Source organism: Bemisia tabaci, chromosome 4 (genome assembly GCF_918797505.1).
Source record: "Bemisia tabaci chromosome 4, PGI_BMITA_v3".
In the NCBI taxonomy this organism is placed as follows: Eukaryota; Metazoa; Arthropoda; class Insecta; order Hemiptera; family Aleyrodidae; genus Bemisia; species Bemisia tabaci.
The window spans coordinates 36,636,858-36,663,495 of NC_092796.1; the positions used below are offsets into that span (position 1 = coordinate 36,636,858).

The window sequence follows — 26,638 nt, forward strand, 5'->3', positions numbered from 1 at the left end:
TCTCCTGATCGCGTGCGCCCCGTCGGCGGCCTCCGCCCTCACCGTCGAGCCCTTCGAGACGGCCGTCGAGCCCGTCGACAGCGCCGAGAAGAACCGCGCCGAGGAGCTCTCCACCGCCGAGCCCATCGACCTCGGGGGCAACACCGAGGACCTCGGCCCCCAGACCTTCGCCCCGCCGCACGACGATGATCTCGAGTACACCGACGACGAGGAGGAACCCGGAAACGGAAACGGCGACGCGAGCGACACCGGAAACGGGTTCGGTGAGACCGGAAATGGCGAAGAGGGTGACACCGGAAACGGGTTCGGCGACGCGGGTGGAATCGTGAGTGAAAACGGTGGTGAGGATCCTGGTGATGCGGGTGAAATTGGAAATGGATACGCAGACGGAAACGGTGACGCGGGTGAAACCGGAAATGGATACGCAGACGGGAACGGCGACGCGGGTGAAACCGGAAATGGATACGCAGATGGAAACGGTGACGCGGGTGAAACCGGAAATGGATACGCAGACGGAAACGGTGACGCGGGTGAAACCGGATACGGAGAGGAGCCAGACCCCCGGGGGGATGAGGTGCCCGGAGATGGGGTGCCTGGAGACGAGAATGCGGACGGCGGGAGCAGTGCTCAGTGGGGAGGGGAGGTGGACGACGCCGCGTACGACGGAAGTAACGATTTGAAGAGGGCGGCGTCGGATGAGGTGAGTGCCGGCGGCGGAGACAAAAGTGCGAACGGAACCAAAGATGCGAAAGTGTCAAGTGCGCGAGCTGGGAATGTGACTTCTGCGCGTCTGATCGGTGTCCCGAGTCCGAAGAACGAGACGCAGAGACGGTCGAAAACCGCGCAAATAGCAGTGAATGTGCGGAATAGTGCGCCGAAGTCGAACGGAACCCAGAGCCGTGGCACGATCGGGTACGGTGAAAAAGTGCGGAATGAGACCAACGGTGCGCCCGCTGGCAACAGGACGAGGGGGAAAACCAGGGTGAGCAGAGGTGGGCCCAACTTTTGGAACGGGTACAAGCCTTACGTTAGTGTAAATCGAACTAGAATGAACTCCAATGGGAATGGGTCTGATACAAATGACCACGGTGGGAACGCGGGTGAAAATTCCGAGGTCACAGCCCGTGTGGTTGAAATCCCCCAGAACGACACCCGAGGTTTGCCCGAGCTTAAAAAATTAAAGTGCTGGGAAACAACCCTCGGTAACTGCAGTGAAGCTCAACTATCAGAGACTCCAACCAGGAACAACACGTATTTCAGCACTGATCGGTACCATTTCCTCAGGAATGATTCCAGGCCAAACCCCGGCGGTCTGGTGCAGGCGGAAAGCAACAAAAGAAGCTACAACTACGACGAAACTCAAGTGCCACCCCCGGCTGGAGGGGTTCGGGAAATCATCACCTACGACTACGGCGACATCACAGAGATCATCATCCCGGAAAACTCGCCGGCTCCAATCCCCTCCCCCGCCTCCGCAGCTCTTAGATACGGACTCCACCCTGAATCCAGCCCCTACCCCCACAATAACCAACCCTACCAAGATCATAGCATCAACGGGTACCCGAGGTACACACCAGAACAATACCCCAGAACTACAGTTGTCCCCCACAATTCACTCCCTACCTACTCCAACTTCCACCCTCCTACGACACCCCCTTACCCAGCACGCACCAATTTTCACAATTACGACAGGAGTCAAAATTTCAACCCCTCTCCGAGCCCTCCCCCCGATTCGAATTTCAACTACGCGCCCCACTACAACCAGAATTCCAGCTACGGTCGTAATCCTTACCCGTCGATGCAGCGGGCGAATCCACCGCCTCAAAATCCGGTCTCCGGTCATGAGTTCAAGAGCACGGCGAACTCGCAGTATAACTCGAAACCCAACGACTACGCTCCACAATATGGCGGATCGTCCAGCCCTAACTACGATGGCCCGACGACCCCGTATCATAGCTCGGGGCCGGTCTACGAGTTTTACGGAACGCCCAAGTCTAAAACGTGGGTTAGCTACGAGTCGATTCCATCAAAAATCCCTCGACGGATGCCGGACCACCCGTCGTCGAGATCATCTACCATCGCGAGAACGGGGTCGTCTACGAGGACGATGTTTTCGACGATCTCACGACCCCGAGCCCGGACAGCGCTCCACCTTTGACATCGACTGCGGGGTACTTCCCGACTTCCAGTGATTTCCCGTCTTACGGAAACGGGCGACCTCCACAGAGACATGGACACCCTCCGAACAAATTCTCTGGCGAGGCGAAAAGTAAGAAAAGGCCAGTGAATGGAAATCATCGCCCACAGCCGGTGACTCCTGACGCGCCTCAAAGGAATCCTCGGCCGAGGAATAAAAAAGTGAACGCAAATGCACCCCAAAGAAAACCCGCGTCAACCCGTGCGCCCGTTAAAAATCCTGGTTTCGACGAAGATTTTCCTGACGACTTCCCGGAGGAGCCCAAGATGAGGGATCAGCCGAAGAAAAAGACGAGACCCCCTCAGAGGAACCAAGAGTCCCGGAAACAGGCGAAACCAACGCCTAATCCTGGGCTTGAAAATTCAAAACATAAAGGGCTCCCCGACGACCGGGAAACTGGCCTCCCCTTGAAATCCAAAACGAAAGACGTCCAAAACGAGGACAAAGATATTTTCGATGATTTCTCGGACAAAGACTTGAAAGAGTTCGAGGAGGCGAAGAAATTGATCGATCCCGCTCCGAAGAAAGAAAAACAGGCGCACGGTTCCAAAAATTCTGGCTTCGATCCTGACGATGAGAGTTTTCCGGAACATCCGAAGTCTGATTTCGGGGGGTTCCCGAAAATACCGAAGCCCCCGGATTTCAGCGACGGGAACGACGACTTCCCTTCCCGGTCGAAGATCCCGGATTTCGACTCCGATGAAGATTTCTCGGACAAAGATCTCAAAGAAATCGAGGAGGCGGAGAAATTGATTGACGCTACCCCGGACAAAGAAAAACCGGCGAATTTTGAGCACGAGCGTGGACGACAAAAATCAAAATCTGGACATTCGAAAAATTCAGAACCGAGCCTGCGTCAAAGGAAAGAGAAGGCTGAGAAGAGTAACGAGGGCGAAAAATACGACTCTGGGCACAAGAAATCGGAAGGAAAGAAGGCGGAAAAGGGTGTGAAATCCGACGACAAATTTGCCGAAGCGGAGAAATTGCATAAGAGCGAGGCGGGTGAGACGGAGGCTGCCGTGAAAAAAGGAGGGAAGAAGAAGGATATCAAGGATGAAGGCGGCTACTACGCGGAGAAGCACAAAGGGGAGAAGGGTGAGAAGGTCGGAGACTTCAGCGACGAGGAAAAACACGCGAAAGGACACTCGACGAAGGGCAAACACGAGGTGCACAAGAAGGACGAGTTCTCGAGGAAACACTCGTTCTTCGACGAACACCACGAGGGCGGAAAACACGAGAAGGAAGGTGGCTACGAGGCGGCCGAGGAGATCGAAAAAGGGGGCGCGTTCCGCGAGGGCCATAAATCGGGGGGCTATAAAGAAGGGCACGGAGGGAAAAAGGGGAGATTCAAGGAGGGGAAAAGGTATGAAGAGGAGAAGGGCGAGGATGAGGCGGAGGGGAATGACGAGAAGTCCGAGCACGAGGAGGAGTTTGATAAAGAGGAGGGCAAGGAACAGGAGGAAAAGAAGGCATTCGAACTTTGAATCAGTTGAAGGAGAGAGTAATTTTGTTCTCGGAATAAGGTGATTTGAATTTTGGGTTTGCGGAGTGGAATTAGCAGATCCTGCCGTGGATCATATAGTGCCAAAATTTTTCAGCGATGAAATGGACATGTGGTTGTTGAAATCAACACTTGGGAAGAGTTAAGCGAACTAGTAGCATCTACATTGAGGTGTTTCAAAATTTCAACTCGTTTTTAAATTTTTTGGGATAACCAACCAACATTTTTGCTTGAATTTTGTGGAAATAATGTTCATTTGGGCAAGAAAAATTGAAAAGATTTTCGAGTTGAGATTTTGGTTGGTTTCCTTCCCAAAGAATTAAAATAAGAGGTGAGATCCTAAAATACCACGATGCAGATGTAACTGCGTTTTACTGGACTCTATCCAATTAGGATAAGTTATGGGAAATAATAAACGCAATAATTCAGCCAGTGATCAGTGGCGAGGTGTGAAGATAGATTATCGATTCCCCATTTGAAGCTGTGGTAAAGAATCGATTATTAAGGTGTTCTTTGCAAAATCCCTGTTTATCGATCCTTTTCCAAAGGTTTAAATGGCACATCAATCGATACATCGCAAAGCACGCCACGCCACCGACTGTGACCGTCCACGGGAGAAGGGACCTGGAAAAAACGAAGCAGTACATTTAATTATTGATGAGAGTTCCTCTATAAAAAATAAGTTTTGATCGGCTTAGTTCTGCAGTTCCAAAAGTTAGCGTAAAGTTGCACCATGGCTACTTACAATTTATTTGAGAACGTAAATACGCTCCTCCACAATTATGTTTTTAAACTGCAAACTTCAAACAATACCATAACGCCGATTTTTCCAACGTTTTCGGCGATTTTTGTGCCAAATTGATTGGAAGCAAAAGCTTGAATGCCTTAATTTTTTTGTCGAGTACCAATTGACTTACGAATTATGTTTAGTGCCAAGGTCATTCTTCCTGTGGAGGGTTACAATCGTAAAGTTTACTATGTACACACTGCATTCATATTGAGCCATACAGAGATGTGAAATTGACCTCAGTTTTGCTGTCTTGTCATATTTTTGCATTGATAGCATCCTAATAATTTCTCTGAAGGACTGATAAATCGAGATTGTTGCAATATAATACGTACATTGACGGAGGATGAGTGGCGCTCGGCGCCTTCAGCTGGTGCCGCAGTAGATACGTTTTCTCGGGATGCGACTATTTTAGCTCTGGGGTTGACCGCGTTGCGTGCAAAGAAATGAAGGCGTTTTGATTTTTTGTACGCTCTTGCTCAAATTGACTCAAATCGCGTCAAAAAGAATACTTTGTTCGTAGGAAACAAGACTCTATACGATATCTTCCTTATTGTTGTTGTATTCCGTAAGGTTACGCAGCTATAATACTCAACGAAAATACAAAAGAAAAATGTATCATGAAATTCTTCGTGAGCACTGTGAAACCTGGTTTGTAGCACTTCTCTAGTGAAAAACTGTTCAATTTTTTTAGTGTACGCTTGAAAATGAGGCTACTGTCTTCTATAAAAAACGTTAATTTCATGATATTTAGTAATCTTCGATTTTAGCTGAGGAGAAAGAAACAAAGTTATTTGTAGATCGATTCTGGAAAGAGCCATACAAAGAAAAAAGCCCCTTCTTAAGGCTCCCAGAAATTTCATTGATGCATGTTTTGAACAGAGCCACATGATGAAATAAGTTTTCGATGAAAGCTTTAACTTAAATTCAAAATTTACTTTTAAAGCATTGCAAATTGACTATGCACATGCTTTAGATTCAAACTATTCCCTTCTTCACCGCCAGAAGCAATTCTGAACTTAAGTTTTGAACTAAGCGGTTTTACTTGTATCAAACTCTGCCTGATTTCCTCTTATGTTTCGTCAATTTGTTGTGAGTGTATTATTCATAGACCTAAGGAAATGTACAGAAAATTTCAAAGCGTTATGTTTTATGGTTCTCTATCAAATAAATAAATAAATAAATGAATAAATAAGACTAAAGGAGCAAGTAGGCAACATAAAATACATGCTGTTAGGCTCATTTTGCTTAAATTCACTCGATTATGTTTAACAGAAGCTCATCCATACGAGGTCTCATTTCAACCAAAATCCCGTGAAATTTCTAGGTTCTCGAAAAAAGGGGGAAACTTTTGGGGATGTAATTTCCGATACGTCTGACGAGATTTGGATGAACTTTTAATGACGAGACATTTCTCATGATGGTTTAATTCCTCCCCTGCAAAATGGCCGATTCGTGGTATAAAGCATTCGTGGAGTTTATAAATGAGCCTGAGGAACTGAGGGGGAACTCTTAGAGGAAACAGTTACTTCATTAGGGCAGGGGTATAGACAGGTAGAGTTAAGACATTCTCAATGGGAGGGGTGGCGCCTTGGCGAGGTGCCACAACTCCACAAGTAAGGCTTAATTTGCGTTGATTGTCAGTAATGAGAAGGGCGAGTCCCTGTGTTTGTCTCATATAGAACCGGTGGGTTTTCATGGAGGAAACTTTCAGTTTCTCCGACTAGAAAGGAAGGATGACCGCAAAGTTGGAATATTTGATGTTGAGAGAAAAGCTATGATAGTATTTATACAGATACAATATTTTAGGTAGACCCTGGGCTGCTATCCTTCTTATCTCTGATACGCATGCATTGATTTTAGGTTCTAGATTCTGAGGGGACACAAGTCTATGCTGCAGTTTTCGTAAAAATATACAGATCCGAATTTTTACCGCAGTTTCATCATTTTAGTAATCAATTTTTCAGAAGAGAAAACATTGATCTTTGCAACAACTTGATGGCATTTCCTCTTGAAATTGTCAACCAAAGGCTAGTTTTACTATGTGTTTTACTTCCTGTATTAACCAATCTTTTGTGTTGAAATGTTTCTCTGTATAGTTAATAATCAATCAATATCAATTACCATGTTCATACTTTAAATATACTGATTAAGCATACATGTTGAGAAAATCTTTTTCTCTTACCTCTATGCAATGGAAAGAGGCAGATTATTACAAGGTGTAATTACAAAATAATTTTTAGTGTTCAAACTGCAAATTAATTTGAATTGTTTCAATCATAATCACTGTCATCCGTTGTTTTGAATAAAGGCGGTAACCAGTAACTTCATAACTTTTTTCTGAAACAATTTTTCCTCCTACATTATGCACCCTTCATTGATATCAGCATTCTCAAAAATATTTGCTGAAACTCGAGCCTCCATAAATGTTGCCAATTTGAGTGTCTTTGAATTGTTATTGGCTCAATTTGACTTTCAAAAATTGGAGTTAATCAACTACTGAATCCAGGAATTAAGAAATGAAGACTTAGCACGAGAAAATATGGGGCTTTGCTATCGAAAAAGTAAAGAATTGATCAAATTACACTATGACTCTGACGAGTATTTTATGACTATGGTGCTACTGGCGATGCATAAAAATATAAAATTAACTCTCTGATAGTTTAAAACAATATCATAGAAATAAAATTGCGAGAGTTTAAAGTTTTTAATTGAAATGAAATGATTTTAAAAAAATAAATGTGTAAAGCATAAAAGTGTAATTGTTCTCTGTAGAAATGGACATTTGAAGACATCCCTTTTCTTTTCAATAGTCACAAATTAGTGGCATTGGAAAAAATAATTAAACAGTCAAATTCGTGTAAATTTTGAGGATTTTTGGAAATATTAAGCTATTGATTATTTTGAACCCATTATGTCAAATGTAAAAAGTACAATTGTAAAATGTAATTGCTGGTCTCATGTATTAATTTTAAACATTTTTTGTTGGTAATATGACCCGAGCAACTTTACACCTGTAATTCCTAAAATCACGGAAACTTCACATACTTAATATGTTAATTGCTAATACACCAGAGTCACCGTCAATAATACCACGTCCTTGTCACATCTTTCCAGGACTGTGAATTGCGGAAAATCAGAGAGAAATAGACTCTTGGTAAGAAAGTTTCTTATTTCGTGATGACATGAGCAGAGACCCAGCCCTCCTCTTAATCCCGATACCAAAACAAAACTAACGTGGCCAATGAAAAATCCTCAAGACAATTTGTGAAAGTGCCTTATCGGCAATTTTTTAAGTGTCTTGTTTTGTCTTAGACTTTGATGATAGGTGTTTCTTGTAGGCGTGGAGAAAGCTGATGAAATAGCACATGCCTGGAGTTACGTCAGCACATGATCAATTGAAAAAAACTAATATAACATGTACTCCTCTTTTGGTGTAATATGGTCCAGAACTTGATAACTTAGCTTTAGGATAAAATTAATCTACAAATTTCCATATTTACTAACACAAAAGCCGATTTTCTTATTTCAGAAACCGTGTTTTATAATCTTCTTTGCTAAGAGGGCTGATTAATAGTTGCCGTCTGCAAGTTATGAGGAGCTTTGAAGACTCTGCCAGGAACATTTGGCAGGACTCTTTCTAAAATCATTTTTTATCCTAACACTTCACGAGCGCATTACTTCAGAAAGTTTCGGTGGGCCTGGTTTATGTGGATATTGGTTAACTTTAAAAATTTCAATGAACGCGCAATGGAGATGTTGCATGTGTGAGGGATTTGCGATTTGACCATTCATTCTTGTGTAAAAGTTCGCGAGAAACACGATGGTGCCACTGGTTTGCTCTGAAATCATCTCCCAAGCTCAAAAAAAGCTCTCAAAGTAAGGCCAAAATGGAGGGAATATCCTACCGTACACTGAGAGTCCACCTCTACATCAAAACATGCTCTCCATGCAAAGATAGGGAGCAAATACATTAGCAGGGTTGCCGTGTTTTCAGTTTTGGAGTCCCCAAATGAAGTGGCAGCCCTGTCAATGTATTTGCTCCCTATCTTTGCATGGAGAGATTGTTTTGATGTAGAGGTAGGGAAGGATAGGGTAGGATATCCCCTCCATTTTGGCCTCACTTTGAGAGCTTTTTGTGAGCTTGGAAGACGATTTCAGAGAAAACCAGTGGCACCATTGTGTTTCTCGCGAACTTTTACATAAGACAGTAACAGTCAAATTGCAAATTCCTCACGCATGCAACATCTCCATTGTGTGTGTTTGTCCTCTTACGTTTGGTCCATTTCTTTAAGTTTTCAACATGAGACTTGAAACTTCCATCTCCGACCCGGAAAAAGCTATTTTTTCGCCACAATTTTTCGAATCAGTCGGAAAGTCGGAAAATAAACTTTCCAGATCACTGTCATATAAATGTCGTTTAAATAACTTAGATTTACATCCCACCTTCCTGCCTTTTAGGATTTTGGGTGGGGTTTCAGGTGGACCTGCAGGCAAGCGTCGAGGTAATGCTTCGGATAGGGTTCTAGGTGCCGCTGGACGCGCGCGCGGGGCTCTTGGCGCGTGCCCAGGCGCGGCTTTAGGTGGACCTGCAGCCAAGACTCGAGGTAATGCTCCGGATGGGGCTTTTGATGCGACTCGACGCGGGGCTTTGGTGACGTTTCCAGATGACACACCAGGCGCGGCTACAGAAGGACGGCTTGGTTGATTGAATTGCGATCCTCCTTTAGGTTGATGAACACTCGGGCTACCGTGGGATGTTGACGGCTCATCTTCTTTCCGAAATCGTTTGGACCCAACAGTCGATGCTGGAGAGGGGCTCCTTGGAACACGGAAAAATCTACTGATCAGCTCATGTGTAGATAGAGTACCCTGAAACCATCGAAATAATGGATTAGCGTTCAGTCATTAGCAGAGACAAGAGACCCTCCACTAGTATCTTGGCCATTGTGGAAGCTTTTACTTTCGGGACTTCAGCATTCTACTGTTGACTTACCTACATGGTTGATGTTCAACAACGTGTTGGCAGTTTCGTTTTGCAAACAAGCCGAAAACCGCCGACGTTTCGGAAACTTGTTTGGCTCATGACGTCATCCGAGGCTCATCATCGACATGTAGGTAAGTCAACAGCCGAAACTATAGGGTGATGGCTGTTGCTCCCTAGTAATTGTCCATAAGGAATTGTTGAAACCCCGAAAGTAAAAGCTTCCACCTGTCGCTAGGAGGTCAGTGGAGGGTCTCTTGTCTCTGGTCATTAGCAACGGAAAGGTTATGGCGGATGCAAGCGCAGCGATTTTATGTACTGATACTGACCTGCGTTTGAGGAGGGTCCTGCTGGGTGAGTGGCTTCTTCGTGGGTAAGGACGTCAGAGATTCCCGTGGGGAATGTGAGGGCGATAATGGTGGCGTCGGTGAGATTTCCCTCGAAGATCCACGTTGCCGTCCCAATCCGCCTTTTGTTCCGTGAGTATTCATTGCATCTAAAGTTGCTGATGATAAAGGCTTAGAGGAAGTTCGATCGATTAGATCGGATGTGTTCCCCTCTTTTACCTCGTTCCGAGAAAACACTGATAACGAAGGACTCTCGTTATTGGGAAGGGTGCTGCTCTCGGCAGATGAATTACTGAAACAGGAAAACCACACTACAGTAACCGATTCCAACCTGATATGTACCTTGACATATAAACTATACATAAAAAAGTTTTTCTGTCAATATGTTCGGTAACGACTAGGTATAATATTTTGTGGATTGCCATCTATATTATAAAGTAGATAGCCGTCGGAGGAATTCGTAGATCTGCGTCCACAAAATAATGTAGCTCCTCATCGACGATTATTTCACGGCTGAGCTGCACTGAAATATGCCTCGTAAGAAATCAAAAGAAACATTCGTAATTAAATTCGTAAGAAAGTGCGCGAGAGTTTAAAAAAGCTTTTCTGTCAAAATGTTCGGTAACGACTAAGTACGAGGGGCGTTCAATAAGTAAGTATCCCCCCTCTCTAAAATCGATAGGAATGGACCAATTTTAAAAAAAACTTGGGCTCAAAATCTTCCTTAGGATATACTGAGTTCAACAAAACAAATCGCAACAAAATCGGACCATGTGCGGCCGAACGCGAGCCGTTTGAACGCGCCGAGGTGCACGCCGCTCCCGCCGAATCCGCGGAGATTTGAAGTCCGCAACAAGAAAAGAGCTTCTCTGCCAACGCTTCAGTCGTTCATCACTGACGAAAAATCAAAGAAGTTTTTGTAGAATAAGGTGCTTACCTCACCTCTACACATAACCAGCTCGATCCAAGCAGGCCTGAGACTGATTGTGAGACTAAGAGAACAGCTTTTGGATACCGCGCCTGTAGAAGTCTTTCAACTGGCTGGGGATGAAAGTGTTGACGGCTTGTTTGACCTCTTCCACTGATTCAAAATGAGCTCCCCCGAGTTCAGATTATAGAAAGGGGAATAAATGGTGGTCTTTATTGCCATTTATTACCGTATCTAGTATCTGAACTCGGGGGAGCTCATTTTGAATCAGTGGAAGAGGTCAAACAAGCCGTCAACACTTTCATCCCCAGCCAGTTGAAAGACTTCTACAGGCGCGGTATCCAAAAGCTGTTCTCTTAGTCTCACAATCAGTCTCAGGCCTGCTTGGATCGAGCTGGTTATGTGTAGAGGTGAGGTAAGCACCTTATTCTACAAAAACTTCTTTGATTTTTCGTCAGTGATGAACGACTGAAGCGTTGGCAGAGAAGCTCTTTTCTTGTTGCGGACTTCAAATCTCCGCGGATTCGGCGGGAGCGGCGTGCACCTCGGCGCGTTCAAACGGCTCGCGTTCGGCCGCACATGGTCCGATTTTGTTGCGATTTGTTTTGTTGAACTCAGTATATCCTAAGGAAGATTTTGAGCCCAAGTTTTTTTTAAAATTGGTCCATTCCTATCGATTTTAGAGAGGGGGGATACTTACTTATTGAACGCCCCTCGTATAATATCTTGTGGATTGCCATCTATATTATAAAGTAGATAGCCGTCTACGAATTCGTAGTTCTTCGTACACAAAATTAATAATGTAGCTCCTCATCGACGATTATTTCACGGCTGAGCTGCACTGAAATATGCCTCGTAAGAAATTAAAAGAAACATTCGTAATTAAATTCGTAAGAAAGTGCGCGAGATAATGGGTGTCGAGAATGACATCTTGCACGATATCAGATCCAAGCAGTTGGTCTGGTATGGGCATGTGCGACGGATGGCAGACGATCGGTTGCCAAAGCAGGTTTTCAATTAGGTTCCTCCCGGAAGGCGACGGCGTGAACGTCCTGGGAAAGGTTGGCGACAAGGGGTGGAGGAGGAGATCAGAGGGTGCCAACTGCCTGATGGTCTCTGGGAAGACAAGGGGCAATGGCGATTGGGCATCGCAGAGCGCGAGGCTGCGCTATAAAAGCGGCTTAATGTATGTGTAAGAAATTACGATGAAACCGAAATGTATAAGATGCCACTTAAGCAGTGGCGTAACGGACTTCCGCTGGGCCCCCCCCGCAAAAAATGTTTCTAGCCCCCTCCCCCATAAGTCGAGAAAATTCCAAAATTACCCCCCCCCCGCCCCTCTCCCTCTCTCGCCCCTTCCCATTTTTTGGCCCGATACATCTCAAATCACGGACTTGGACTTGAAATGCCTCACCCCTCACCATCCCGGATCCCGTACCCGATTAAGTGGGGCCCCTAAAGGATCAAGGATCTAAAGGGTGACGGGGGCCCAGCCCAGGCCCAAGGATCTACAGGGGGGCTCAGGCCCAAGAATCAAAGGGAGGCTCAGGCCCCAGAATCAAAGGGTCCCCAAGGGCCTTGGGGGCCCTTTAGATTCTTGGACCTCCCAAAGCCCGAAATACGAAAAATGGGCAAAAAAAGAGAAAGTTATTTAGTAATCACTGAGTGGACATTGGAAGGCAGGGGCCCTCCAGCAAACAAAAAGTTAAGAACAGTCCAAAAGAAGTATGAAGAGCTAACAATAAAAATCAGATGAAGAAGCCTCATCTCGGTAAGTAAAGGCCCAAAGTTTGAAACCAAAGCTAAGCATCAAAGAGAGAGGAGAGAGAGAGAGAGAGAGAAAAAAAATTCCGGCGGCCGAGGGCCCCCTAGGCGCCTGGGCCCCCCTGCATAGCAGGGTCTGCGGGGGCGCCCGTTACGCCACTGCACTTAAGATGCCTGTGTCTATTTGTTTAATAAGAAATGACCCCTTTTAAAGATTATTATTGCCCTGTTTATGAATGAAATTTGTGAATGAAGCAAAACTGAATTTCCGTTCCATAAATAGACACCCCGGGTTTCATAACGGTATCGGCTCTCGTAAGGCTCCGTATAGGATAATTTTAACAAGTAGTTGCACAGTTTATAATTTACAATAAAATTGTTGCCACTCTTTACCTGACGATCCTGGAAGTCTGGTAACCTCTCGCCTTGGCCAGGCACCATGAGATAACGGGTAGCAAGGGAGCACCTTCATCACTTCGAACATCTTCGTGGCGGATAAACGAAATTAGGAGATTAATAAATGAGTCCCATGAGGTTACTTCAAAACGATGGGCTTCTGCGATAATACCGATATCTTGGATGAAACTCGGGTAGATTGATGGCAAATCCAGGAAGGGTTTGATTGAGCGGAGGAAGCTCTCCTTTACCTTGAGTCCGTCATTCGGTCCACTCATTGTAGCCCAAGATTAAGCAAAATTCACACGAAGACTCACGTTACGCACTAAAACTGCGAAAATATTCGATTTAGAACAAGAAGGTGCGCAGAAAATTATTCGAAGATCACGAAGCCACGAAACACGAAAGCATGGAAACACGAAAACACTCCGTGAGGTTAGGAATTCGTTTACTGTGGGGTTTGGCGCCTATTGTGGTGGACAAAGGATTGTATCCGCCGAATCTGCCGCATTACCCGTCACAATGTGCTGGTTACACGCTCAAATTCCATCAATTTCCGATCAAATGGTGACTCGTGCGCACCATCTACCATCAAATTTCTGCGGCCTGCAAAAATTTGATGGTAGATGATGGAACTGTGAGGCTCATCCTTCATCTGATTTTCACACAACCGAGCTTATTTCATGCTTACGTGTATTTCAATCAACACGCTGTTTTAATTAATTTTACTCATCAACCTAGATAACTCTCGACCGCCATCTTGGTCATCATTTTGATCGGAATTGGCCGGAAATTTGAGCGTGCAACCAGGCCACAACGCCTGCCCCGCCATGGGTGGCATTGGTGACAACGGTGCCATCGGTTCCATCGGTGGTACGGTTTCACTTACGAGTGCGTTATCATTTGCCTGCCCGACCCCCAATATTTTGTTTACCAACGTGCTCTCGTCTAAATTCCAGTAGTTTACCTCAGTATTTACAGTACGGAAATTTACAGTGTAATTAGTGATATTGGTTTTTCGTTCCTTGAAAAGGCTTAAGCGATTCTTCTAAATTCAAGTTCTTATTACTCAACGCAGGACAAGGTGAATCTTCAGCTGTAGTTCCGAAAAAATCCACCACGTCGCGCTGCTAAAATCCGACTCCGAAATCAGTGATTATTTAAATATCACAATAGATATTTTAAATTCTAAGACTCAAAAGTTCTAGCAGCATACGTCTGGAATCCCTAAAACAAACGCGAGCTTTGAAAGTTTAATAATAAAAGCTATAACTTGATCCCAGTTTCTCTCACGGGATATCTGTAAGTACGAGAGAGACAGCTCACGGTGGGAGAGAGGTATCTGCAACTGCTGAGACTGAGAGCGATCAATCCCGATTGGTTGCATCAAGGTCATCATGATTAACCCTACTTTTTTTGGGATCAAGTTTCAGAGCTTCAGAAATTACTTTTCTCGTCGTTTTTAGTGTCAATAGGAAGAAGAATGTTATGGCTAGGACTTAAGACTCTTCGATTTAAACAGAAATTCCTTTAACTTTCATAAAAGCTCAAGGACTCACGTGGAGCTGTACGGACTCTAATAGCGTGGACCAAAAAATCAAAACACAGCGGTGGCGCCCCCTGCGCGGAGTTTCTTACTTCACGGAGCTGTAGATAAACCTTAACCATGGCTGACGAGAGAGATCCGGATTGTAAGAGACTTAATTGTAATCTCAAATTCGTTGATAACCTATATGCATTAATTGGCATCTACAATTACATGTATTCATTACAATTCATCAATCTATAAATTATCAGTACTATTGGGCATCTACAATATTTTTCTACTCTAATCCTTCATAAATCACTATCGTTGGCGCAAAATCTCCGCCTGTAAAAATAAAATGGTATGATGAATATTCCCAGCTGCTGGGATTATCAGAATGACGAAGAAAATTTTCGTTTGGCCCAAAGAGAATTCCAGAATACTCATTAATCGTTCACATTTTCAACCAGAGTTCCAAAAAAATTCCCCTTTTTACGCTACGTTAAAGGCTTCCTCAGGCCTTCTTTAATCAGAACGTAAACCAAACACATACTGGGTTTCCAGAAAGGAAGGAGCTGCTGTTAAAAAATGAAAATTAATATGGCTATAAGGATAGAGTAAGGACTTATCGGTAATTTTGAGGCTAGGTCACGGAGCTTTCAGGGCTCAAAAGGTCAGCCAACCTATAAATTCAATTTATCCGGAAGGATTTATTATTACAATTGTTACGACCCGCCGTTTGTAAAGCACACATTTGACTTAGTTTTTGCACAAATTCACTCATTATTGTGGAGGTACGTTCATTTATGAACATTCGTGGCCATCTTGGTTTGATACTGGAATTTGAAGATTGGTGGTGACATTTTTTGTGTTAGAAGGTTGGCTGCTCTTTTGGGTCTTAAGAGCTCCATATTTCGACATGTCTGTACTCTCCATGATATATGTATAGGTACTCTAAATATGGTCATAAGTTTTTCAAGGAGGCAGAACTCGTTTGGCGTTGAGAGTATTTGGTAAGGAGGGAAAGCATCAGTTTTCTCGGATAATGTGAAATTTGGCCGACTCTCTTGACTCGGTGAGCGTGTGCAACTGCGTATTGCAAGGTCGTGCCACGGTGTAATGAGCGTTCAATCGGACGGTTGCGCCTCCAAATTGAAAAATCAGATCAAATCGAGGGGAAAATTACGTGCCCCACGCCCCGCTGTTGCCATAATTAGGTGGATAATTGCTCCGTCAATACTGCCGCGCTGAGGAAACACGCCGTATCAAGATTCGAGCGTTGTCGAATTTCCTTCGAGAAAGAGATTATTTTTAAGGCTAGCGATGAATGTTTTTCCTTGAAATTTTTTGATACGTTGGATTCAACTGCCAAGCAAATATTCTGAAAGAATGGAATAAAAATATTCACAAGTGTCCGACCAAAATTTCATTTTAAAATGGGAGATTTGGCAACGCCCGAATGATCATACGGCGTTCTTACTCGCGGTACATAAAGATAATCCATTAACTGACCATTGCGCTCGGAATGACGTAAATAAACGGAAGACCATGATGTGAGTATGGTTCACTTGCTCCTAAAAAAGTGTAAAAGGTGGACTCATTTTTTACGTAGTTAGCTTATACACAACAATTTTTCTTAGGAGTGTTTATTGCAATAAATTCCAATAAGAAAAGCCCCTTCAATCTGTGAATAGACAACATTCACAACACCCCGCATATTAACAATCAGTTGACTGTGTAATTGTAATTAATTGCAATCTGTGCTACTCGGTTGTGTTAATGTTCTTCACTAGACTTTAGATGAATATAGTCTACGATAGAAAAAATTAATTATATCCATCGATAGTTGTCATATTTTGTCTTTAAATCCAACAATTTCGAAAATGGTACTCAACTATTTTCAAATAAACATTCTGCCTGATTACATATCTTATTTATAACATTAGGCACTGTACCATAAGACAGGCTAAGAATATGTTTCCTCGTCCAAATTTCGCTAAGGACGCCCTGAATAAGTTTCAGGCGATCAAAGCTAAGCAGTGTTCCTTACCAGGAACTATAGTTTAAAGTTAAATTAGAATCAACTCATGTAGTTAGGAACAAAGCAAACAATTATAGACTTCAGAGCCGAATCGAGGTACTTTACCACAACAAAGTATTTTAAGTCTGGACATTGATTAGAAATGAATCACATACTGTTGTCTCAAGAGGTGTTATAAAACGGTCTTTACTTTTGAGATGCAATACAAAGCCAAGTGCTTCAAAACAACTTGAAGTTTAAAAAAGAATCAACAATAAGAGTGGTCACCCACGATAATGGTGACTAATAGAACAATGGAATGTGGCAAAAATGACCGAGCGCTCTTCTCAAGTTTAAGAGGGTTCCAGCCGATTGTCCTTTATCGTCGTCCTTCTGAGGGAGGAACGTATGGTCATTCCAACTTGACCTCTGGTAAGCTCTCAGTAACGGGAACAACACGGTTTGCCTTCACTTCAGAGAAGCGTCGATATGTTCAAGATTTGCGACAAGAACCTATCTGAAAGGGAAATGTATAAAACCCGTGGGCCCAATCGTCGGGGCATCACATCATTCTCAAACCTCAGGTTTGATCGCCGAGACGTTAAGAAAGGTAAGCGCAACTTTTTTGCTTTTTAGCACTTCAATTGTTTTAAATTTATTTTTTTAGAATTTTTAGGGTCGCATGGTAATCCGCAATTTTGTGATTTTCAGGTCGTTCCCTCTATTCGTCGCTCCTCTGACGTAAGGGCGTATCTCAATTTCAAAATGAGCCCCAGAAAGCATGAAATCATATTTAAAACAGAGCTCACGTAGAAATTGAGATATGCCCTTACATCAGAGTTGCGACGTATTTTGCCACCTAATCATCCCTTTTTCAAGCATGGAAAGAGATTAAATGGACCCTATGAACGAGTCTTGAACAAGACTTCATTTTGCAATGAGGGACTACTATTTCTGGCTCATCCACAAAAACACCTACCTGCAAGGATAAATTATAGCTACATATGTTGTTTCTAATATGAGTCGAAAATAGTAGTTTATTTTTGCAAAATGTAGTCCAACTATCCTTTCAACCACAAGTTGAATCGACTCAAGTGAAGAGGGAGAAAGTCCAAAAATTCATTAGCTAAGTGACATGGCGAGGCGTGCTTTGCGACATATCGAATGATCTGCCGTTTACACCTATGGAAAAGGATCGATAAACAGGGTTTTCGCAACGAACACCTTCATAGGCGATTCTTTGGCACAGATGGGGAAATATCGATAGTCGATCATTTACGTCTCGCCACTGCGTGCAGCTTCCGCTGTTGGCCAGAAAAAACACGGTTCATGCTTTGGACCTACGTTCTTTTCGCATGAGTCGATTCTGTTATGGGCCGTTCTTATTATGAAGAAGGGGGCGAGAGGGCCTCAGAAAGTCCGTCTAACCCATATTCACCTCAGAAAATTTTCAGCAAATGGAAAACACGATTCTTTTTTTCGTTCTGTCAATAACTCCCTAGCTCTGTTTACGATCGACATTTTTTTTTTTCAAAAGTATAATTTTGAAGTTAAATTATTCAGTTGTTTCTTTGGTATATCTCATAAAAAATTAATCACTGAAATTACTTAACAATTAATTACTTGAATTAAGAGTGCTCTCCAGTCTGAATGGTTCGAATTTCTGAAGAAAAAAAAACGGGATAAATTTAAATTCGCTGATAAAAAAATCATGAATTCTTAGATACTTAAGGAGCAATTAAAGTAGTGCGCATTACTATGGTCTTCATAGTTAGAATGCTTTGAATTAGAACTGTAAATTATGAGCAAGAGTGTTCTCTGTAGCAGGTTTTCAGGTCTGAGGACCCAGGCAGGAATCTAGTTTAGATATCTCTACCTGAGTGGACAAAAACTACTTTATGCTGTTGAGACTGATCCAGCAGGTTGGCAACATTGTTGTATCTCCATTTAAACATGTGTTAAACAATCGATTTTCGTCGGAACACCTGGCCTCTTCGATAATCGATAGGTTTCCATAGGTTAAATTGGAGAGAAAAAAATATTGCCAACTTTCCAGATCCGCCAATGTACAATGCTTCACAGCTATTCCGGCTCATAATACAGGCCCCAATTACAGATGCAGGGCCGGATTAAGGGGGTGGCCACATGGGCCGTGGCCCATGGCGGCAAATCTAGGGGGCGGCAAATTTTGCAATTCTTTTAAATGCAGGTATTAAAAAAAATCGGATTTTGAAAAAAAAATTACAAACGAAAAAAGGCTACAAAATCTCTCATTTCCTGAGAGTATAGTAATTTCTAATTTTGTCGTCTTTTAGTGATACAAGAGACAGCACCTTTAATTAGTCGAGTTAAGAGAGAAATCAAACACGCAATTTGGCCTGGAACGGCGCGACTTAGGGATAAATGATGACAAGGACTTGAGATGAAAAGGAGATAAGCCCTCGGCGCGGCTATCGGCATGTAACACATATTAGCGCCTACAAGACTTCACGAATACTTCACGCATTGCATCAACCACAGTGCGGTTATTGTGGTCAGCGGGAAACGGATAACGCCTACAAGAATGCATGAATACTTCACGCATTGCGCCGAACACGGTGCGGTCGGTGCGGCGCGGCGGCGGAAGTTAAAATCATTAAACCAAATTTTGTGTTTGTTTTTTCATAATGTTTTCGTTCATTTCTTATGAATGGAAGGCCTTGTCCATTAGAGATAGGTTTACGAAACTTGACTTTCGCGCAAAGTTCCGTGACCTTTTGCTAGTAGTGTTGACAGGACTTTCCCAAAAAATGTGTTCAACACGAGTAAACTCGTCTTATGCACCCCTTCCCCCTGGCACGTTCACTTGATGGTTTTTATTGATGTTTCAAAACGAATGAGAAGGGGGCGGCAAAATACAGGCGACCCATGGGCGGCAAGTAGGAAAATCCGGCCCTGTACAGATGTATACTTTTAGGAGATTGTGCACTGTCATTAACAATTCGCATGAAAACAGAAATGTGTATTTGTTCTAGATAAAGATCTCTTGGCTTGGTTCTCGTTCACGAGAGTGAATGCGTTCCTCAGCGTTCAAGAGGCCAAAACGTGGAGGTAAGTTTGATTTATCAATAACAATGTGATAAATGGCAGCAATTGCTTCAACTTTTTGTATTTTTTTTTCAATAATCAGCTCTATTTCTATGGAATGTGCCTGTGGACAAGATATTAATTAAATCCTATTTATTATGTTTTCCCTTCAAAACTTCAAGAGAAAAATGAATCTCAGACAAAAAAATGTGAAAACCAACAGGTAAACAAGATATGAATATTTACAATTAACAGTGGTTTAAAGGCAAAATACAAATGACTCTGATTAGTATAGTGCTACCTACCTGTGATCTGTGTTAAAAATACTTGTTGATACGCACCTTGTTCAGGAGTGCTGTACTGAAGAGAATATTTGTGACTTTTGTCAGTCATGGGCTAATTTAGTGTATCATTTTATACATATCGTTTGCATTCGAACCACCCTACTGTATATTATCATCGGATAGTTATAAGAGAAACCAACCTACCTGCATCATCACAAGTTGCATAATTTTCTCCCATATGTCCTAAAATTAAAAACATTAATGGACAAGGAGTGGAACTCGATTTTTAAGAATATTTGTTTCTCGTTTTTTCAGTTAAAAATCGCTAAGGCAGGAACACTTTCCGAGAAAATACAGCGGCACTTTGGACCAGTAAAGGCTGAAATGATTACCAGTTCTAAAAAGAGTGACCCAAAATGGCCAAAGGATGTACCAAAGGAATTTGATCTTCGTACAAAATATCCAAAGTGTGCTGAACAATTTAGTCATGCACCCGATGAAGGCCCTTGTAATACCGATGGGGTGAGTCGTTAAATTCATCACAGAAGTTTTATACAGTACGTGACGTCTACTAGTACCCGAGACCTTCCCAAGTAACGAGGATCGAAAAAAATATCGAAAAATTTGCGACTTTCTTTACCACGAAATTCCAACATGTTTACATCATTTCTGTCAATAAATGCTGATTTAAACGATCAATAAAGTATTTTTATGCGTGCAAGTGGCACGCAGTTTGTAAGGCCGAAAATAAAGTCCGACTTATTTATTTCATTGGAATTAATGTGTTTAAGAAAAGCCCCTTCAATTAGTGAATGGACAACATGCATAACACTTTGACACCAAGTAATAACTTTGGCATGATATTGCAATTTATCGCGATCTGTGCTACTAAGGTTGTGCGCACCAAAACTCTAAAATTTGATACGGATATCAGAAAACAGCAAAGTTTTACCAATATTTGAGAAGAAACAATTTCCAAAAATATCGAACCAAACTAGCTGGATAAATGGCGGTTTGAAGTTCGCAGTTCAAAAAATGTAGATTGGAGAAACAGCTGTTTAAGCAGGGTAATCGTATAGGACGATGTATAATTCTCGAATACTTATTTTTGCAGCCATCTGTGATTTCCTCCATTCTTTCGGACAAGTATTGCATCAAGAATAAAGGCGAAAAGAGAGAGTTTTCTGCCGACTTCCTTTTACGATGTGCCGAGAGGTGCAATGAGACGTCTTTCGCTCCGGATTCTTGGATTTGGGCCTATGATTACGGAGTGCCAACCGGTGGTGAATACGACTCATCCATTGTAAGTGGAGCTTTTGAATGGGTCAGTTGCACAAGTGGCAGAATTGTGTTTTGATGATTGATTCTTGAAGATCAACTAAAAATAATAAGATCAGTCCAAACAGCAACTTTCTATGTTCAATACTAACCGAGATATCGCGCTTTGGAATATTCGGTTTGTGACGTCATCCACCGCGGTAGTGACACCCTTGGTTTCTCCCACCTTATACATTATTACTACACTCTCCTCCCCCCTCAGTTTCGTACTGGTACGCATTAGAGTTCAAAAAATTTAATTTTGACTCTAATTATAATTTTTGGAACTTCTTGGCTTTGTTTTCCCCGCGAAATTTTATGGACCCAACACCATTTCTCCACCTTGTTATTATATTATACGTATATTATATTACACCGAGAATATTGCGTGTGAATGGTACGAGAGTGTATTCGCGTTTGCATCCATGCTCACTTATCTCAGGAGTGTCGGTTTTTTATAAAACGTCAAGAGCGTTCTTATCTTTTTTTCTATGTCTCAACGTCGTTAATTTGTGTATTTTAAGTATTTGTGTACCTGCCAATCTAGGGATGCCAGCCGTACTCATACAAGCCATGCAAACACACCGTCGGAAAATACTTCCCGAAGAGGAAAATATCTCAACCAGAAAACTGGGCCAAGTTACAGATGAACTGGAGGAATGCAAAGATGTTGAAATGGAGCTGAATAACTGCACATCAAAGTGCACAAACCCGATTATCCCAGAGGGTCCACCAAGCACGATCGCATGAAAAGTTAGTTCCACACCAGTTAAATAATTTTGTAGCTTTACATTATCCAGTTTTCTTGGCATTCGTACCCTAAGAAAAAAGGAATTGGATTTGACTGGGATAGGTTGAAGATCGTTAGTAGTTCTGCAAAAAAGGTCTTCTTTAAAAAAGAGAGAGACCCACGCTTCATTCCTTCTGATAATTACTTAAAACCTGTATCTTTAAGCTGAGGTATCATGCTAAGGAAGAAGTGCTTTCAAAGGAAAAGTAAATAGGAGCATTAGAACTCAACAGTTAGCACTCTCATTGATCAAAAATACCGAAGGATTGCTGAGTGTCGGAAATAAGAAAGACAAATTCATTTGGGCGTTACAAGAGTAATTCTCGCAAGTCTATATTGTTTTTGATGTTGCGTTTTTCCATTTAAAAGTATGTAGAACATCGATATTTGGAAAATTTGGCTGCCTCACCATGAATTTGATATATTTTCTGGATTTACATTTAGAAAAAAACGCCACTAAAAAATTGCGAGAGTAACCATGCAGAACGCTCCTTTGCTGTCTTTCGAGAAGAGAGAAAAAATTACTGGTCTTGAGAGTTTCCTGTGGTAAAATGTATTCTGGCTGATCTTTGAGCCCTCAGCTTACCAAAGTCTACAAAAGGGAACCTGACTTGGCAACTTAAGTAAATTGGATCAAAAAATAGAAATATGATCAATTACTATGAAGCAGATATTTTTATTACACAGTATAAAATTCAAACGGGTTCAAAGACTGTCAGTCTCTCAAACTAGGTCAGCGCACTGATAAAAAAAGATAGTCAGTTGTTACTAAATTCCTGAATGTATATGCATCCTAGAAAATGTAGTAGCCAGTACTAGATCACTAACAGTGCTCTTCACGCGGCTGGTAAATGGAACCAGGTGCTCATGATTTGCTTTCACAGACATTTAGAAGTAGTCACCAGATTTACCAGATTTCCTAAGGATCATAACCACTGAATTTTTATCCAAGAGAGCCAATTATGAAGATTTATTAAATTGGCCAATGAGGTAGAATAAAACCAGGCTCGAAAGGACTCCTAATATTAATTTGTTCTCCTTTTTTCTACAACAGTTGAATCATGGTACTACTTAGAAGCAGCCGATTTTCATGCAGACAATGAAGAAGTGATTAAGAAGGAGATCATAGCACGTGGACCTGTTTGTTTGACTTTTCTACTGTACGAAGATTTTTTCGATTACAAAGGAGGTGAGTTTCACATAAAATATTTTGTCACGCTGAGAAAACTGCCGTTAAAGCATTTGGATGCGCTAAACCTTCTGATAAATTACAAATTCTCTGGAAAAATGTTAAATAAGCCGCTCTCAACAATACATCAGTCATTGCGATTGCAAATTCACGCGACTATGAGCGGTACAACCATCAGAAAACGTTTGATTTCGACGTTTGTGATATTGTAAAATTTACAAAATGCTAAATTTTTGAAATGAAAACTAGCTTATTTAATAAAAAAAAACATGTGACGTCATTTATAGAAAATGTCAGTGAACTTTGTTTTCTTGTCTAAGAAAATTTAACAAAGCTTTTTGGCGAAAATTTTGCATCTGGCTCCCTCAAAAGATTAAACATTAGCGAAAGTTTTCAGTCTTCATGATTAAACACAAGGTGTTTTAGCCGTTTGGTTCCGTCCGTCCCCTGAAATTGGACTTTACTACTGTGTGAAGCTGAAGCGTTCGATAATTTGTTACACCAACCCTCGCGGTTATGCACGGTTGCGCGCCTTCAATTCATCGTCATACTTCATGCATTGCTGCGAAATTTTATCAGCTTTCCTGATTCCTTGTATCCTAAAAAATATCTGTACAATGTTTCACTCCACAAAAAGAACAAAATACGTACTAGTTATGTCACATTCGCCGATTTTGAGATGTAATGAACCCATTCTTTGCCGTAGCTCGGTAGTGTCTGACTGGCTCTTCGACTCTCCCCAAGATTCAAGCAGTTCATAACTTTAGTCTTACTTGCCCTGTCATTTTCAATCTGTATTGTTAGCGAGTCTTTCAATTGACTGCGTCTCATAAAAACATAACATAATATAAAAGTATAATGCTTGATTATTTTTTGGAAAAATAAATTTTAAAATAAGAACCCTCTAACTACGGATTAGCCAATACAACAATATTTTTTATAGACAATATATTTTAGAGACTCTGCGATTGGCGCTTAAAAGAATGAGAGAAGCTTCATCTCTATGTTGTAACATTTTCACTCGTTTTTTTTAATTTGACAAGGAAACCGTTGGGAATTTTTCACTGAAAATTTCTCTGATTATCCGTTAATTAAACGAACAAATTAGCAAACCTGTGGACAGAAATTGCGCTGTCAAATGAATGTAAAAAAATAAAGTTCTTGAGTAAACTTTTCAACATTCGCATGGATTTTTGTTCTTTCTTTTGCAGAACAACTAATTGCGTTTTCCATCGATGTTGTTTGACCAATCACTTAAACTGTCATTTAAACCCATGAAAAAGGACCAATGAACAGGGTGCTTGGAACGAACAACTTAATAATCGATTCTTTACCATACACTGAAGAACAAAGAATCTTAAATATGCCGCCAAGAAGTATTTTTGCGTAAATCAAGAATGGACCATTAGACAAGGTACGAATTTAAGCGATCTGATACATGTTTCTTAACCAGAATTTAGCGTAGAAAACGATTCACACAACGAAAATTACGGAAACCAACTCCTAACGAAGATATTAACGTTTTTATTTCACATTGGTTACAGGGAATTTGAACTGCCCGCTCACAAGAAACTCAAAACTCTACGTGAGTCAAATCGCCCACTACAACGGTTTCAGCAAGCTTTTCAATCGAGCAATGTTCATTTCCCATCATGTGTTGTTCAAACTATTAGCAATTTGCTATAACTGAGCCAAAGCGTCAAGATTGAGGTTGCCAGATTTTTATATCGCAGAGACTGTCATGATAACGTTTAGCGCGCGATGTGAATCACGTAGAGCATTGAGTTTTCATGAGCGGGTGGTTTGAATTCACGCATTAAGAATCATTAAATATCTTTGGAAGGAGTTAATTTCGGTAATTTTCGTTGTAAGCATCGTGTTTTACGTAAAATTTTGGTTAAGAAACATGTATCAGAATGCTGAAATTCGTACCTTATCTAGTGGTCCATTTTGCTGCTTAATATAAACTAATTTTTTGCTTAACGGAAGCATCATTTTTCTTGTATCAAGGAGGATTCAGCTTAAATCAAGATAGAAAAAATTCTTGGCGGCAAATTCAAGAATCACCATGTTTGCACCGAGAACATTTTTTTTTCAGTGTAGTTTCAAATGGGGAAACATCGATAATCACGCCTCGCGTTGACTTTCTTTTTCAGGGATTTATCATGTTACCAAGGGTGCAAGGGAAGCCTCATCTTATTGGAAAAACGTGAAAGCGATCGGTTGGGGAGAGGAAGATGGAGACAAATATTGGCTGGTAGTGAATACCTGGAAAGATTTCAACGGAGGAGAGCAAGTATTCAAGATCGGCATCCATGAGGCATATATTCAAGAACTCGCGACATCAGGACACTTTCATGAACCCCGACACCCCGACGACGAGTCCGATGAAGACGAGGAAGATGATCCCTCAATATAATTTAATCACAATTCGAAATTATCATTCTCTTGACACGTTAAAAAAGTCATAATAAAATCTTAGCATGTTAATTTGACGTTCTTCTTCGTGTTCCTTACTGAAAAAATCTAATCATTTTATTGGAAACGCTATTGGTTTAAGAGCCGACGCCGAGGTAAAACCTCTAAATTACTTTTGAGGAAACGAAAGTGGAGATGAAAGTCCCTGAAAGAAGGTCCTCCTTTAGAAAGTCAGAAATTCCGCATAGGATACGAATATACAACTTCAGATTTCCATCAGAACTACAGTAATGAAGTTTCTAAAGGCTCATGTTTATCCCCGACTTTCAGCCCCTCTTTAAATCAGACATTCCTCAGTCTGAGAGACGGATGAAATTAGGAGTATAATTGATGACACCTCAGAAGTCTAGCCATCGAAAGCCACAAGGAGGCGCGGGCATGAATGTTCAGGAACACCTGAACAATATCAATGGACATTGTAAGATAGAACTAAGCTAATATACACAGGTCATCCGTAAATATGGTATTATAGCTCATTGAGAATATAACACATATACCATTGAATTGAAAGGATGTAGACATCTCAAAAGAAAAAGCAGTGAAAGATATAGGCGCCCTTCACTGGATTCCACACGCATGTGGGGTGACCACATTGAGACGAAAAATGGACCAATTGAAATTGAGGGGCTCGGACGGCAAGTGGGAAAGTGCAGTTTTTGCTATTTCAAGAAATACGTATTTTAAGCTTCAAAATAACATAGAGTGGCTGGAAGGAGTTGGAAACTCACTTTTCAATGCTTGAAAATTGGATCTTCGCAGTGAATTTTTCTTAGAATATATTTTAACACTAAATTCAGTTGAAATCATGCATATCCTAACTTTGGTTTTAAAAAGAAACTGATCTTATCCCACTAATCTTCCAAGTCCCTTTAGTAGAGTTCAACAACAAGCAATAATTACTTCGGTCGCAAATTTCAGTTATGTTTCCGTTTAAAATTACCAACTTTCAATTTCAAATTAGATTAGAAACAATTCATGTAGATAATTGCGAATCCAACTATAAATATCAGAAAATGGGATGGGGAAGACTCGAGTCCCTGCAAAGTATTTCGAAAGCATAACAAA

General features: G+C 41.7%; 2 protein-coding genes across 2 annotated transcripts; one reads left to right on the plus strand and one right to left on the minus strand.

The window, feature by feature from the left end:
- Positions 1–8,775: 8,775 nt before the first annotated feature.
- On the minus strand, positions 8,776–13,364 carry LOC109031469 (uncharacterized). The gene is made up of 3 exons (XM_019042985.2): positions 12,902–13,364; positions 9,799–10,108; positions 8,776–9,357 (listed from the first exon to the last, which is right to left on the minus strand). Exons 1-3 carry the CDS (start codon positions 13,180–13,182, stop codon positions 8,776–8,778), a joined length of 1,173 nt encoding a protein of 390 aa, XP_018898530.2. The 5' UTR covers positions 13,183–13,364.
- Positions 13,365–19,467: 6,103 nt separating this feature from the next.
- Positions 19,468–25,577, plus strand: LOC109031448 (cathepsin B-like cysteine proteinase 4). Its single transcript, XM_072299778.1, has 6 exons — positions 19,468–19,539; positions 20,115–20,321; positions 20,914–21,123; positions 21,664–21,869; positions 22,961–23,095; positions 25,252–25,577. Exons 2-4 carry the CDS (start codon positions 20,184–20,186, stop codon positions 21,799–21,801), a joined length of 486 nt encoding a protein of 161 aa, XP_072155879.1. The 5' UTR covers positions 19,468–19,539; positions 20,115–20,183; the 3' UTR covers positions 21,802–21,869; positions 22,961–23,095; positions 25,252–25,577.
- The last annotated feature ends 1,061 nt before the right edge of the window (positions 25,578–26,638 follow it).